This window comes from Musa acuminata, chromosome BXJ2-8, assembly GCF_036884655.1.
Source record: "Musa acuminata AAA Group cultivar baxijiao chromosome BXJ2-8, Cavendish_Baxijiao_AAA, whole genome shotgun sequence".
NCBI classification, from domain to species: Eukaryota; Viridiplantae; Streptophyta; class Magnoliopsida; order Zingiberales; family Musaceae; genus Musa; species Musa acuminata.
In genome coordinates, this window is record NC_088345.1 from 15,507,348 (window position 1) to 15,522,795 (window position 15,448).

The 15,448-nt window shown below is 35.0% G+C and overlaps 1 protein-coding gene across 1 annotated transcript; it reads right to left on the bottom strand.

Moving 5' to 3' along the window:
• Positions 1-8,082: 8,082 nt before the first annotated feature.
• Positions 8,083-14,395, bottom strand: LOC103999929 (uncharacterized). Its single transcript, XM_009421832.3, has 4 exons — positions 13,858-14,395; positions 10,508-10,686; positions 8,688-9,015; positions 8,083-8,462 (listed from the first exon to the last, which is right to left on the bottom strand). The coding sequence occupies exons 1-4, from the start codon at positions 14,311-14,313 to the stop codon at positions 8,382-8,384; spliced, it is 1,044 nt and encodes a 347-aa protein (XP_009420107.2). The 5' UTR covers positions 14,314-14,395; the 3' UTR covers positions 8,083-8,381.
• Positions 14,396-15,448: the final 1,053 nt, after the last annotated feature.

Here is a 15,448-nt window from a genome sequence, read left to right on the forward strand (position 1 = left end):
GTTGACAAGAGAAGAGCTTCGGGAGCAATCTACGAAGTGGTTATGTTGGCATTGCGAAGAGCCGTGGAGTTACAAGCATTGCTGTAGAAAAGGGAGACTTCTTTTAATTGAACCAGTGGAAGAAGAGGTCATTGAGCATTCAAAAGAGAGCCTTAAACATAATGAAGAAGATGCGGAAGAAGAGCCACAACCGACCGACGTTACAATACACACACTAGATGGCTACTCAAACCCGCAAACGATGAAAGTTGGAGGCCTTCTCAAACAACAACTGATCACTGTTCTCATCGACACGGGCAGTACTACTAACTTCCTAAATAGTAAGCTTGCTGTTCGGATAGCATTACCTATCGAGAATCACTGCAGGTTTGATGTTAAGGTCACCGACGGACGAATTTTGAATTGTGATCGTAGGCGCCCGCAGGAGAAACGATTGCTGCAGGACCAAGAGATAATTACAGATTTCTTCCTTCTCCCTCTTTACAATCATGAGGCCATGCTCAGAATTAAATGGTTGATGACATTAGGTGATATTTCCTGGAATTTTATGAAACTAATTATGAAATTTTACAGTAAGGAGAAACAGGTGACATTGCACGGGAAACGTGGGGGCGACATAACAACGATTTGCACACAACAAATGAAGAAGGTTTTACATAAAGCATGCCGTGGCTTTTTGGCACAACTTGAGCAGCAAACTAAGGGAGAGCCAACAGAATTTGAAGATCAAAATCTACTTCCTTTGCTTGCTGAATTTTCAAATATATTTGACGAACCGTGCAACCTACCTCTTACCCGTCGGCATGATCATTGTATAACGATCCTTCCAGGCAAATCTTTAGTAAATACTCAGCCATATCAGTATCCACATCTACAGAAGGATGAAATAGAAAAGATTGTAAAAAAGATGCTCGAAACAGGAGTTATTCGGCCAAGTTGCAACCTCTACTCTTCACCGGTGCTACTTGTACGCAAGAAGGACGGAACAAGGCGAATATGTGTTAATTACCAAGCTCTCAATGGCCAAACCATCAAGGACAAATACCTTATTCCAATAGCAGATGAATTGCTAGATGAAAGGGAGCACAAATCTTCACAAAGCTGGACCTTTAATCCGAGTATCATCAAATATGAGTGTGCGAAGAAGACATACCGAAAACCACCTTTTGAACACACAACAACCACTACGAATTTTTGCTTTCTTCAACAGAAGGTGGAATATCTTGGGCATATCATATCAGAGGAAGGTGAGATAGTGGACCCTTTCAAAATTGAAGCAATGCAAAATTGGCCTACCCCGTGGAACATAAAATTGCTACATGGCTTTTTGGGTTTAACAGGCTACTATCGTAAGTTCGTGAAAAACTATGGAAAGATCAATGCACCACTTACTTTCTTACTGGAAAAAGATGTCTTCCAATGGTTAGACAGAGCCTCCGCTGCTTTCGACAAACTTAAGGCAGCCATGACGACGACGCCAGTGCTAACACTACCAGATTTCAACCGACCCTTCATTATTGAGGCTAACGTATCTGGAGTCAGAATTGGAGTCATTCTCATGCAAGATGGTCGACCACTCATATACACTAGTAAGGCATCATCTCCCTCTCATCAAAATAAGTCAATATATGATAAGGATATGCTCACCATTGTGCACGCAGCAACGAGGTGGAGACCCTACTTGATTGGTCGACGATTTCAAATTAAAACCGACCATAAAAGCCTCAAGTACTTTTTGGAGCGAAAGATATCATCCCCTAAGCAACAAAAATGGGTAACAAAACTTCTTGGATTTGATTATGAAATAACTTACAAAAAGGGGAAAGAGAATATTCTTGCATATGCGCTTTCACAACTACCCGAGCAAGCTGAAGTTTCAGTCGTTTCACTTCCAACCAGCGACTTCCTTAAGGATATTAAGATGGAATGGCAAGAAGATTCAGAGACTAGTAAGATTATAAAAAATTTGGAGGAAGCACCAAGCTTCGTGGCTCATTACAATTGGGACTCAAAAAAATTACACTATAAAGGACGCATTGTGCTTATGATAAATTCTACTTGCATCTTCATGAGCAGATTTTGGACAAAGTTATTCCATATGCAGGGTACTAAATTGAAAAGGAATACGACATATCACCCACAAATCAACGGCCAGACAAAAGTTGTAAATAGGTGCTTGGAGACAACCCAAAGCCACCCACCAAATATGACTATCCAAGAAGAACTCCAGACCCAGTCAAGTGCCATTATTGATCGACGGATCGTGACTTGACGACGACGACCTACTACTAAAGTGCTAATACAGTGGGTGAACCTACCAACAGAATATTCCACTTGAGAGAACTATGACGACTTAAAGATCAAATTCCCAAAATTCATGAATCGTCAGCCTCGAGGACAAGGTTGATTTGAAGAGGGCGGGTTTGTTAGGACTCTAGCTATGAGAGTCCTAATTGAGAGGGACATTTATGTAAAACCTACCTAAGCCGACCCCTATTAAAGAGGTGAAGAGGCCGGCTAGGGTTAGGAGATTGTTTCTTAGAGATGAATTAGGAGTTATAAAGGAATAGGAGTCTTGAGTAGAAGTCATATTAGGAGTTGGTTAGAAGTAGGAGTCTTGAGTAGGAGTCCTATTAGGAGTTAGGGTTTAGAAACCCTATAAATAGCCATGTATTCCTCCTCTTTTGATAAGCAATAGATGAATCTGTTTTGCAGCCTTTGAGCAGCAACTTGGAGGGATGAACCCCTATAGAGTTCCAAGGAGGCCGATCCCCTAAAGAGATCAACCCCAAGTTTAGAATCTGCAAGGGTTCTAACACCAACGTCTGATTCCTCATATTTTAATCAATTTATCTTTTCTGATCGACGTTAGTCCTACATCACTCAAAACACATATTAGATCATAAACCCATCAATTGATTTCATCATTAAAACTTGAGATTCAACACAACCTCCTATACCGAAGGGGATACATTATATTTATCTAGATGAGGATGTGATAAAACTAAAAAAATAGATCAAATTATTTAAAAACTAGTGAGATAAGTATGAGATAATACTTATGTGTGACAATTAGACCAGATCGACTAGAAGAGCATCATTAATTTTCTTGTGTATTACAATAGAAGCATAGTCTTCTAAAAGTCTATAAATGCTTCAAACAAAATTTATGATCTAAACTATATTGAGAATCTCATGGACATCATAGTAGAAGAGATTAGACCATAGTACATTATGCCGATTGTGATTGATAATGAAGCTAATTTCAAGAATGCCAGGTTATAGTTTAGAGTAAAGAGGAAGCTTGTTTTAGACTTAATGTTACTTATTGCATGGACTGAGTTAGCAATAGTAAAAAATTGTATGTAGCAAGGGCATAGGCCACAATAAATGTTATCTATAATCATTATTGGATGTACTCTAAAAGTTTATAAATAGAGAGATACTCCGACTTACTATTATTTAGTTTGTAATAAATTTCATCGTTTAAAGTCTATTTAGCAAAAAAGATAGTCTAAAAGCAATAGTAACATAAAAAAATGGTTAGATTCCCAATGGCAAAAAAATAGAAAAGATGATTTTATGATATAGATTATAGAAGTTTGTGAATGAAATCATAACACCAATCGAACTACCATATGTTATCCCCTATCAGGTCAATATAGAAAAGCATTTATAGATATCCTATTTTAGATATATATTGCTTAAAACCAGAGAGAGAAGGTAAAGAAGGAAGTCTGATTAGTATTTACAGATCATCGAACGTAAGATCGAAGCTCATATGAACCAAAATAATCACAATACAAATATATTCAAATTCATTGTCATTTATAATATAAATATTCATTGTATGAAAAATTCAATATTGACAAAATCATTTGTCTTCCAACATATTACCGACAAGAGTCTTAGAACCTAATCAGATTTGTTGCAAGTGTGAAGGAATGTTATATTATCAACTCTTCTAAAAAAGTGTTGATGTAATCTATGCTATCATAGAGGGTTGTTTATTCCAAAAAAGTGTTGGATCATTATCAGATAATATAGCTATATTGTGTCATTGTATAATAGTAAGATAATAGTAAGAAAAGATTACACAGTAATTTTTAATTATAAATTAAAATTAATATTAGTGATTTGTTATGCTAATGAAATGTAATTTATATATTTTTTACAACTAAGTGATGGCTATAATTTAGAGTGTCCACATCCAATTTAAGAAAGGTTACGGTCCATATACTTTCACAAATGATAACATTAAGTGGCTACAAATGTAATTAGTTAATGTTCGTCTTGATTCATAAGAAGGTCTACAATAGACTATCATATAGATGCTTGGAGAAACTCGTATATGTGCACTATAATATATGTCGAGCTCGATAAGGAGCAAGAGGAACCAGAGATTGATCATTTTGACCTCCAATATTATAACGAAGATTCTCAATTGATACTGGAATGGGTTGAAACAATAGATAACTAAGGGGATTCTCTACTTGTAGAGATACGAGATCTTTACATCCTTCTTATTTTATCATTAAGGCAATAGAGAAAGAGAAATAATATCCCCAGTACCAGGAAGATCCACCTCAGTCAAAACATAACAATAAGAGCCAAACAACCTCAAGTCAAACTAGTCGATGTCATGATACCTAACAATCACAATCATCCGCCTAGCATGCAAAGCAAAAAGAGAATGCAACAGTATTAGTCGATCTATTGGAAAGAATGAAGGAGCAACAATTTCAATCAAGCGACAAGATATCTTCATCAAATTCAGCGCTCCCTTCGATCCGTAGAGATAGCGGTGACGTAAATACCAATGCTTCGACTAGTTATGGCGATGATGATTAGGAATCAATGGTTTCATGTACTCAACCTTAAGTGGTGCATAGACCGAGGAATAATATTTTAAATATGCCACCCAGATCATGGAGCCCAAGGAGGTAACCATATGATGTGAATAATATAAGAATGTTTATATATAGAATGGGAAGGGGAAGGTAGTCGATGACTTTAAGTAGATGCGTTAAAGCCTATATGATATGAATATAGAGCAGAGCTCATCATATTATGGAGGATTCTATGAGTAACGATAGTACGATGATAGTTGGTCATTCTTCTCTAAGTTTGATCATTTTTATGATATAGAGTAGCAAGTTAGTGACAATAGTGAAAGTTCCGACATCCTTCCACCTCCTCACCTATACATGTCATAATCATAATTGCCTCAAGAGACTTTTTGAACATATGTAGTTCAAGACGATCAAGCAACCACCAATGATATACCGCTTATCAATACATCATATATTACGAGAGAAATTTTAAGATTAAGTCCAATAGACATACCATATCAATATACAAATACATAGGATCAAAAACGTCGAATCATCGGCTATAGAGTCTCATTATTCATTTGGGTGGCAGAATCAAATATATCCAATAATTAATCCTTCATTATTTGATTTGTGTAAATCTCAAGGCTTTGATACAAAATCTAACATTTCAAGTCATATATTTGTAGATTATCACTATAAACGAAAGAACAATTCTAATACAACTACTATTCAACGTCCAAAAATGATAAATCCACTAATTATTCCTTATTTAGATATATTTTTATTGAAATTAAACTAATTACATTGAGTTCTAACTAAAACATCATAATTTATATTTTTTTCTTAATTTTTAGGTATTTTTGAAGATCTTTTAGCCCTATTTTTGGATCTTCAGGCACGTACCAACATATCATGTGGTTTTTATACCTATTGACACATACTAATATACCGATCAATACGTACCGATACGACCAAAGAATAATATGAATCAATCGACATGAGATTATGGTCCTTGCCTTAAACTACTAATATATAGCTCCACTCAATCCGAAAAGACTTAACACCACGAGGTGATTCTAGGATAAAAATCTCCTAGAACTAATATAATAGAAGAGAATGAGTATCCACAACGCAAAAGGATATAGTAAATAAGAAAAGTAGGCAAAATAGAGAGGGATGTTAGGATCGTAATGACAATAAGAGGAGGGTGAATTAGTGTTATAGTAATTTTATACGATTTTAATGTTAGATCGATAAATCCGTATGGGAAATACATTTAACCAAAAGTGCAAGTAAGGATAGCGAGTGAAGTAAATCAATAAGTAATAACAAAACAAAGGCAAGAGAAGGGATGCAAACAAATTTATAGTAGTTCGGTCTTCCCGACCTACGTCTACTCCTGATTCCTCTTCCCTCGAGGCCACCGGCTTTCATTATCGATCTTCTTTCCAATAGACAAATATCAAACTATCATTGTTACAGCTTTTCTCCTTTTAATAGGCTTAGGAGAGAATCTTCACACTCTTTCTTTTATAAGATCTCTCACCTCCTACAACTTAGAATCACCTCTAAACTAAAAAAGGAGGAAGGGACTCGTACACTTCTCAAAGAGAGAGTTTGCAACACTTTTGTGCTAAAACATTTGTACTCCATCAAATAAGCATAAGTGGGGTATTTATAGACCTCAAAAGACTTCAAGAATAAAGCAAAAAATTTAAATCCCCGAAATTTTGGGATACTAAATATACTACCACCGGCACCGGGCGATAGTACTGCTATAACAAGGCCACGAATCAAGGCTATATCAGTACTACCATCGGCCTAGGTAGTACTATCATCACCCTGGGCGGTACTACCGTCAGCATGGGTAGTACTACTGACAAAATTATCGAAAAAGTACAAATAATGCTTTTCAGCTGACTTAAGCGATACTACCGCTTGGGCCTAGCGTGATCACCACCTAGGCCTACTTTAGATCACTGATTTGGCCTTATAACAAGCCTAATTCGACCCATGTTCAAGCCCAATGGATTCCTTGACAAGTTGACATGGTTTCAACCTAATACCAACTTAATTTGATCTAAAAAGACCTCGATCAAGATTTTAATAATCCAACCACGTATCTAGCATAATTATGAAGCTTTCAGCACATTGTACGCCATTCTGGTATGTCGTCCGATCTTTCGATACTTTGTTCAAACCTTCGACATATCATCCTTCCCTTTGGCATATCGCCTGATTTATTAGCATATCAACTTTCGCACAACATCCAATCTTTTTGTGCAATACTCGATCCTTCCGGCATAATGCCCGAACTTACAGCAAGAAGTATCTTCAACACGTCGACCAATCCTTCGGCTTAACGTTTAATTTCCGATATAATACTTTTCCCGGCACAATGTTTAATTCTCCTACTTCAACAATTTACTCTTTGATTGTTCGAGTCTGTGATTGAAGTATTTCTTGTGTCACTTATCTCAAAAGAATATTAGTTTGTAAACTCATCAATTGATTTTATTATCAAAATCCTACATCACTTATCTCAAAAGCATATTAGTCCATAAATTTTTCAATTGATTTCATCATCAAAATATGAGATTAAATAATCTCCCCTTTTTTTATGATGATAATCAATTGATGACAAAGTTTTAACTAAACTTTGCCTATTTATATACCATTTTGAAAGGTTATGATAAACTTGTTTATCCCTTTCTTAGTCATTAGCAAAAAAAATAAAATTATAAGAGAACGAATAGTAAAAATTCTTAATTCATACAAAATAAATATCAAGTAAAAATTCTTCATTCATACAAAATAAATATCAAGTCATGAATATCAAGAATTCAAATGAAAAATCATGATTCATTTGGATAAATCTCCTCTTAAGTAAGAAGAAAGAATCATACAAGAACATATAGTAAAAGATCTTGATTCATACATTTAAAAGATTCAATATACATAATTCACTTCTAATAAAATCAAACTTCTCTTCTAATAAAATCAAACTGTTTCTCACTTAGTAGTTTAGAAAAAATATTTGTTAACTAATCTTTCGTGTTAATAGAAAGAAAAGAACCATCAAAAGTAAATACTTCACAAAATTCTTGCAATGAGAACTAGGAAAAGCATGAAGGAAATAAGGAATTCGGATCCACATATGTATTTAAATTGTAAGAATAGCAAAAATAGCATCGAGAGAGAAATAAATGGAAATGAGAGTTTATTCATCTACAAAGTTATCATGACATATAAACAAACATTGTGCAGAAACAGTTTATTGCGAGCAAGAAGGATTACATTTGCCTTAGGTCCACATTGTAGGGATCTACTTGCTGAGTATTTGACGTCAAAGTTACTCTGCTTGAGTTCCTAGATTTATGGGATGTGTAATCACAACATAAATTAAACAAAAAATGCAAATATTTGCCAATACAACTAAGATATTTATAATGCTTTGCTCATCCATTAATTCAAAAAATAATACCCTGAGAAGAAGTCAAAAAGAGGTAACTATGAAGGACCAACAGCAAAGGTCCAATTCCAACCTCATGAAGCTTCTAAAACAATTTGGTCAATCGCCAGATCCACATAGTTATCTTTGCCAAACAACTGCAAGCTAACAGTAACCTGCATGAAGGATTAGAATATGTCATATGCTGTCAAAGTTCCCTCACAAAAGTAAGAGTACTGCAGTAAAAATAAACAAACATACAGAAAAATGGCCCTTGTTACCTTTTCCTTTTGTTTGTGGCATTAGCTTATTTTACTCTTGTTAAGGTCATAATGGAACAGGCAGTTTACTTGGTACGGTAAATTTAGTGTGGACATGTAATCATCCACACAGGCACATACCTTTCCACTTCCAAGATTCACCTCCTTGATGCAGCCAGTAAATTCAGAGAACGGCCCAGACAAAATGCGAACATTAGAACCTGGTGCAAGAGATTTATGATCCTCTAAATGCACCAAGCTACTTTCAGAATACCTTGAACCTTTCTTTGAGTTGCTAGGCTTAGTCTTTGTGGCAGATTTTATGCTATCTACAGAGCCATTCAGAACATTCTGCTGCTGTTGATCTTTGGATTGTTTGACAGCATTATCTTGCTCTTTTTTAGCTTGTTGAAATATTGCTTCCATCTCCTCCATTGGAACAGGTTTTGGTTTGTTTATCTGCCTTTTGCTGGGAAAGATAGAACAAATATTATCGACATGATTTCTCACAAAAAAAGAAGAGAAAAGATCATTTATATGGAAAACATGTTATCAGTATATCTGAACTCTCTTTGTGACCTCACCTAGCTTCCTATCAATTCCAAGCAGTTAAAATAGCAATAACCTTATAGAAACAAGAACTGATCACGTCACCTTGCAACTTTGAGGACATAAACATTGAAGCCATGATCTAGTTTATTTCCACATTTAGTAATTAGATACTTAAAGATAGAGCAGTATGCTGACTATCTATTCCCGTCTTTGATCAATAACTTCACAAGTACATATGTTTAGGATCCTTTTTGTACATGGTTCTCTTTTTGTGAGCTACAAGTTCCACCTATAATGAACAACAGAAATAGAAAGATCATTCCACTCATCTATTAGGCAGGAAAGCACAAAATATCTAGTGGCATTTGGTATTTGGTACAAAAGGTAGCTGAATTTGAAGCTTAAGCACAATAATTCATTATGCAGTGGTTCAGTATCTGATTGATCATAGGAATAGAATTTAGAGGGTCAGAACTCTGATTGCTTAATATTATTAGTGCATCAAATTTGTAACTAAGCACGTTAGTTTGGTACGGGAACTCCGTAGACTGGTAATAGTTAGTTGATATGATACTGATACAAGTTGCTATGGAATAAAAATTATTACAAAATAGTTAAATATCAGTAAGTGGTGAGTATCATGGTATGCCACTACTTGATCTATAATTTATCAATATTTGTATTATATGAGGATAAATACCAATCAGGCATACCACCTGATACATACTAGCACAACTGTGTTAACTCACATAACATGGAGGATTATTCAAAATATAATCAAGTCTTGAAGCTAGTACGGTCTAAACAAGATATGCAATATTCTCCTTTTCATTCTTGGTAAGAAACTGTTGCTTTTAAAGATCACAGGAACGAAAAAGGTGCTACTTTCATGTCAATAAAGAGAAGGCTTTGCAAATTTGACTTGATGACTAGTACTTGGTTGACAATTGAAGATATAGGCATTTGCAGTTCATGAGTGTACAAAGCAAACATAAATTAATACAAGAAAATGCAGAACAAAGAAAAATTAAAATACAAATTAAAAGCAATGTGGTTTAGATATACAATTGAGGTATCATAAACTTATCATGTGATAGGATAGTAAGTGACTTCTGAATTGATGTGGCAAGCTTTAGGTGTCTATGATCAAAATACAGCATGTTTTCAACATAAGGTGATGAATAAGCACAACTTAGGAAGGCAAATAAAATATGTGCCATGATTACAAAGCCCTCAAGGACTCATTATCAAACATATATGCAAAACTGAATTAGTCAAAAACAATATACAAAGCAAACCAAAAAGTCACTCACTTTATCATTATGTTCCTACTATCCATGACATGAATAAACAGAGATCATGTAATACTATTTCAAGTATAAACTTTTGATAGGAATGATTCAACATACGTATTTCCAACTTTGGACCCTACAAAGCCTCCAATGCCATCAATTTCTCTGATAAAGTCATGAATCTCCTTGTTCAAAACACAATTTAGGAAGACACAACCAGGAAAAAGGGGCTTAAGTTTCACAGAGTCAGAACCATTTTTTAGTTTCCTTTGCTCTCGAACAGATGGATAATAAACCTGCAGAAAATTTTGTATAGTCGCAAATTAAATCAAGGCAATTTCATCATTTACTAGACTTGTTGTCAGCAATATGGAAGCATCACAAAATTTTAAAAAATGACTACAAGAAAACAAAAGACGAATGGAACAATAAAGCTTGATATCAAATAAAGCAACAAGTCGCACCACATGAAGATCACAGTTCAGTACTAAATGTCCTTGATCCAACATCTGAAAATGTGAAATTCATGACAATGATCAAAACTGACTGAACTAAGTTTCAATCATTATTTGTGGAATTGTATAAAATGCAGACATGATTGCAATGTGGTGTTCTATGTGCCCAAGGAAATTAGTGACTGTATCTGACCAAAAATTTACAAGTAGGAAGTGGATAGGAGAAGCAGTTAAGCTGATCCTGTTATATCAAGATTGTTCAATGACTAGAATCCATTTACTGTTTTACAGTTTAGCCAAAATGTACATGTTCATGCAATTTGCCTTTGATGACATAAACACTTTTAAGCACGTATCAAACCTACCATCAGTAAAGCTAGCAATTCCATGACAGTGGGAGCGAGGGTTGATTAGTGGTCTCGGGTCCACATAAATTTTCTCAACTCCAACCTAACCTACTTATGATCAGGTTATAGAATCACAGCTTGCACCAAATCTATTCAAGTTAAGAACTTGAGTAATAGATATGATATCAAAATGCAACACAATGCTTGGCAAAGATAAGAAAGCAGCATGAGAATTCAGCAGTCACAACAATGACGGCATGGTGTCATTGCCCAAGAGTCTAATTTCTTGGATTGAAGAGAGATTGCCTATGAGAAGATATAAATGAAAACTGACCAAGTTTCATCTGACACTAAGACCATCCATGGTAGAGATAGTAGAGATACAGAACATTTAAAAGCAACAAGATTGAAGTTGAGAGCGATTGTCCATTGAGAAAAAATGATGAAGATTGACCAAGCTTCATCTGATATTGAGACCATCCATGCTAGAGATACTAGAGAACATATGAAACATGAATCTCAATTTTAAAATCTTTACTCACTAAGTTATATTCTTCCAAACATCCAATCTTATTCAGATATTTTACTGAACAGTTGTATAAAACTCACTCTGAGAAGTCAGGTTTAGATGGCTTTTATTCAATTGATTTTGGTGTTCAACAAACCTAAAGTATAAAATAAATGAAGTCAAACAAACTTGTTTCAAGCAGGTTCAGGTCAAGAATTGCCATGACTACCATAACAATATTAATGTCCAGTTGCTGTCAAATAAGTCATATATAAATGTTCTCTTATTTTAAATGATTTTTAGATTATGATATATAAGTGTTTAAATTAGAATATTCTAGGGTATTCTCTTACTTTCAAAGAAAAATATGTAACTCATAAAAAAGCATTTCATCTCATTGCAAGCATGGTTCAAGTTTAATCAAACTTTTTGCTTTCTTTTCTTCAATGGATTTTAGATCTATTTTCTAGGGTTTTCAATGTGAAATTATGTTTATTGTTTCCAATCAATGCCAGGTGTTATCACAGTAGGAGTTTGAATGTTTTGATGGCACTCATGATTAAGCTAGAACCATCCTATTAAGAATGATCATGGGTGCACATTATCTGGATTATTGTCCATGATGTCTCAATTTATAGGGGAGTGATTCAAGTACTTTCTTTTGGTAAGTTGTGATTCAAGTACTAATTAGATAGAATTGAATAATCATTTGGGAACATAAATTATAAGGTTGATGTCGTTTGGGTTGGCACGAATCAACATTGATGGATGTGCTAAAGGTATCACTCTTAACCACCCTGTTGTCTAACCTCTTCGTATAAACCAAATAGGTACCATAATATACAGAAATTAGACAAAAATGATGAAATTAATTGGTAATATGGTATGTGATCAAAGCTAGTGTTGCTCTTGGCAAATGTGTTCGATGAAATGCCAATCGGAACTAGAAGGATTTTGATTTGATGTAAATCTACCCAAATTTTATGAATATTTTAATATAAAGCTACTTTAGAATGGTTCACAAAATCAATTTTCATAGATTGAAAGATAGAGCTTTAACTTGGTGGGAGAGAGTGCTAGAGAACAAAGGAAGGAAGGGAAAGATTGTGCTAAAGTATGGTTTAAAGAAAAGAAATCTTAAGGATTAATTTTCTATCGTGACAATGACTAGTACTCATTTGATATAAATCTTATAAGAAACAAAATTTGAAGCAACAAAGGGGAAAGACAACAAACTAGGTTCATCCTTATAGCAAAGGTGCATTTAGATCTCTTGTTGAAGTTATACCTAAAAAGTTCGACAATTATTTGAATCAAATTCAAGGTAGAAATTATGAAGATGTGATCAGAGTTTAGCTTTAGTAAATTGAAGATATTGATTGTATCCCAATGATATCAGAGAAAATAATTTTTATGTTAAAAACATATAAAATTTCCTTTGAGAAAACAAATTAAATTGTTTTGTCATTCAAATATTTGTTTTTATAAAGTAGAATATTACAAGTTCAACCAGTGACCTCAAGAATCAGTTTTTTCTAAGTGGAGGTATCTAGCATAGCATGTCTTTCAATACCAAATCAAGGATACTTAGTTTTTTTGTCTTATTTATGATTTTTTTGGCAAATAAGTATAATTTCATTTTCCTTGTTTTAAAATGCTTTTTAGATTTTATTTTTCAGGATATAGTTATGTTTTAAGTTAGAGCGTATCTTTTCAAGTTGCATGAGCCTATAAAATGATATGTCATCTAATTGTAAGAATGTTTTATCTTAAATAAAACTTTTTTACTTTCTTTTCGTTGATGGATTTTAGATCTGTTCTCTAAGGCATGTTGTATGCAATCTTATCTCGTTACTTTCATCCTACATCATCACAAGTCAAAGAATTAAGTTCAACAAAAAAATTATATGAATATGCATGCACCTCAGTTTATCAGCCAGAAAATAATTCTATGTTTTAGTGTTCAGAAAACTAAAACAAATTTGCTTTCTACAATTCTCCTAGTTCACGCATGACAAGGATAACCAAAATCCTTCTTTTAAGTCCTTAAATTGGTGGCTGATTGATAATTTTATATCAACTATCTAAAGTGTCAACCTAAGTATGCAATAAATAAGGGAAAACATTTCAAGGAGAAGAAAGGGGTGAGATAAGGACCTTGAACTCTACGGTGGGGTAGTTCCTAGCGAGGGAGCGGGCGAGGCGGTCGGCGATCTCATGGCCGGTGACGCGGGAGACGCGGACGACCCACCACTGGGGGCCGAGCCGGGCGAGGTTGTCGAGGTTGAGCTCCTCGGTCCAGGAGGCCGCTTTCTTCCTCTGGTTCTTGGGCCTGTGGAGGAGACGCTCCTCCACCTCCTCCCGCCAGCCGACCCCACCGGCCCTGCTCTCCCTCCTCTCGTTCCTCAGCTGCCTCCTCTCCCTCGCCGACAGCAGGTCGTCGCCGGCCCCACCGCCGGAGGCCGAGGCGTCGACTGCAACCGGCGGAGCGAGGGAGCAGCGGGTGACTGTGGCATTTGGAAAGGAGAGCGAGGAGGAGAAGAAGACGATGGGTGGGAGAGGGGAAGGGGAAGAGGGGCTCCGCGGCAGCACTGCAACGCCTCGAATCATCATATCCTCTTCTTGGAATGGATATTTTGCTGCTCCATGCCGTCTCGGAATGTAAACACGAAACGGTGCACTGCCAGTTGTTTCGGCACGCCGAAACCGGTCGAGTCAACGGAGACTTCAGCTGTGTTTTGTTGGTTCTTATTATTTTTATTGTTCTTTGAAGTGAAAATTCAGCATATTTTTCACGTCAAAGAACAATAAATCGGTCCAAATATTTAAAATTTCACTGTATCATTTTTTATTTATATACTTTAATTAAAAATATAAGTTTGTTTAATATACTAAATATTTATATTTGTTTTATTCATTATTATGTTCATTGTTTCCCTTTTATGTTCCTCTTTACAGTTCTTCTGCTCTCCTTTAGGGTTTTTCTTCCTTTTCGAAGTTTCTGTTTTACTTTTGATAAAAGTAAATAATTATCTTTCAAAAATATATATGTGTACATCAATATGGTGGATGATTTTGATAGAGATTAGAATAATAAAAAAATCTTCTGTGAACTTGTTTCTTAGTATTGTTGTTAGACGCATTGAAAAATCTTTATTTTTGGACCAACTTATTAATTCTAAGGAACTTATGTGTTGATTATAATTCCTAATAGCATGATCAAGTTGGAGTATGGCTAGAAGTCAATAAGGTGTTCAAAATGTCAAATCTTTGATCATGCTATTAGGAATTATAATCAACACATAACTCATTAAGTCCCAAAAGGAGATATTGGCTTTTACATCATCTATGTCAACGGAGATCACTTCCGCTGCTTTTGTGTCAGATGCACATGACATTGGGCTTTTCATGCTAGTGACTTGTGTGCCTACTGAACCACCAACGGTTTCTAGCTCTGCTATAAGTAACAATGGCAGACACATAGATGGACAGTCTCATCGCAGTGACAACCTCTATAAGCTTTGATGACCTCATGAATATTGATATGATTGATGATTCTAAAAAGATGGAAAAAGATAGATAGTCTTTCTGTATTTGTCAATCTTTAACTCAGCATGAGCATGTGCCTCTATGAGATCCTTTCACAACATCAATATTTTTGTTTTTACTTGTTAATGGGGCTACAATTTACGTCACTTTGAAAATTGACTTTGGTTTTGATTTATTATTTTTTAATCCTTAAAAAATA

Bases quoted from the DNA above. Each gene is read 5' to 3' on its own strand.
- LOC103999929 (XM_009421832.3), bottom strand. From the start codon at position 14,313: ATGATGATTCGAGGCGTTGCAGTGCTGCCGCGGAGCCCCTCTTCCCCT. The intron at 9,016-10,507 runs GTATGTTGAATC...TATCTTTCCCAG, and splicing joins GGGTCCAAAGTTGGAAATAC to CAAAAGGCAGATAAACAAAC. The intron at 8,463-8,687 runs GTATGTGCCTGT...TCCTTCATGCAG, and splicing joins TGAATCTTGGAAGTGGAAAG to GTTACTGTTAGCTTGCAGTT.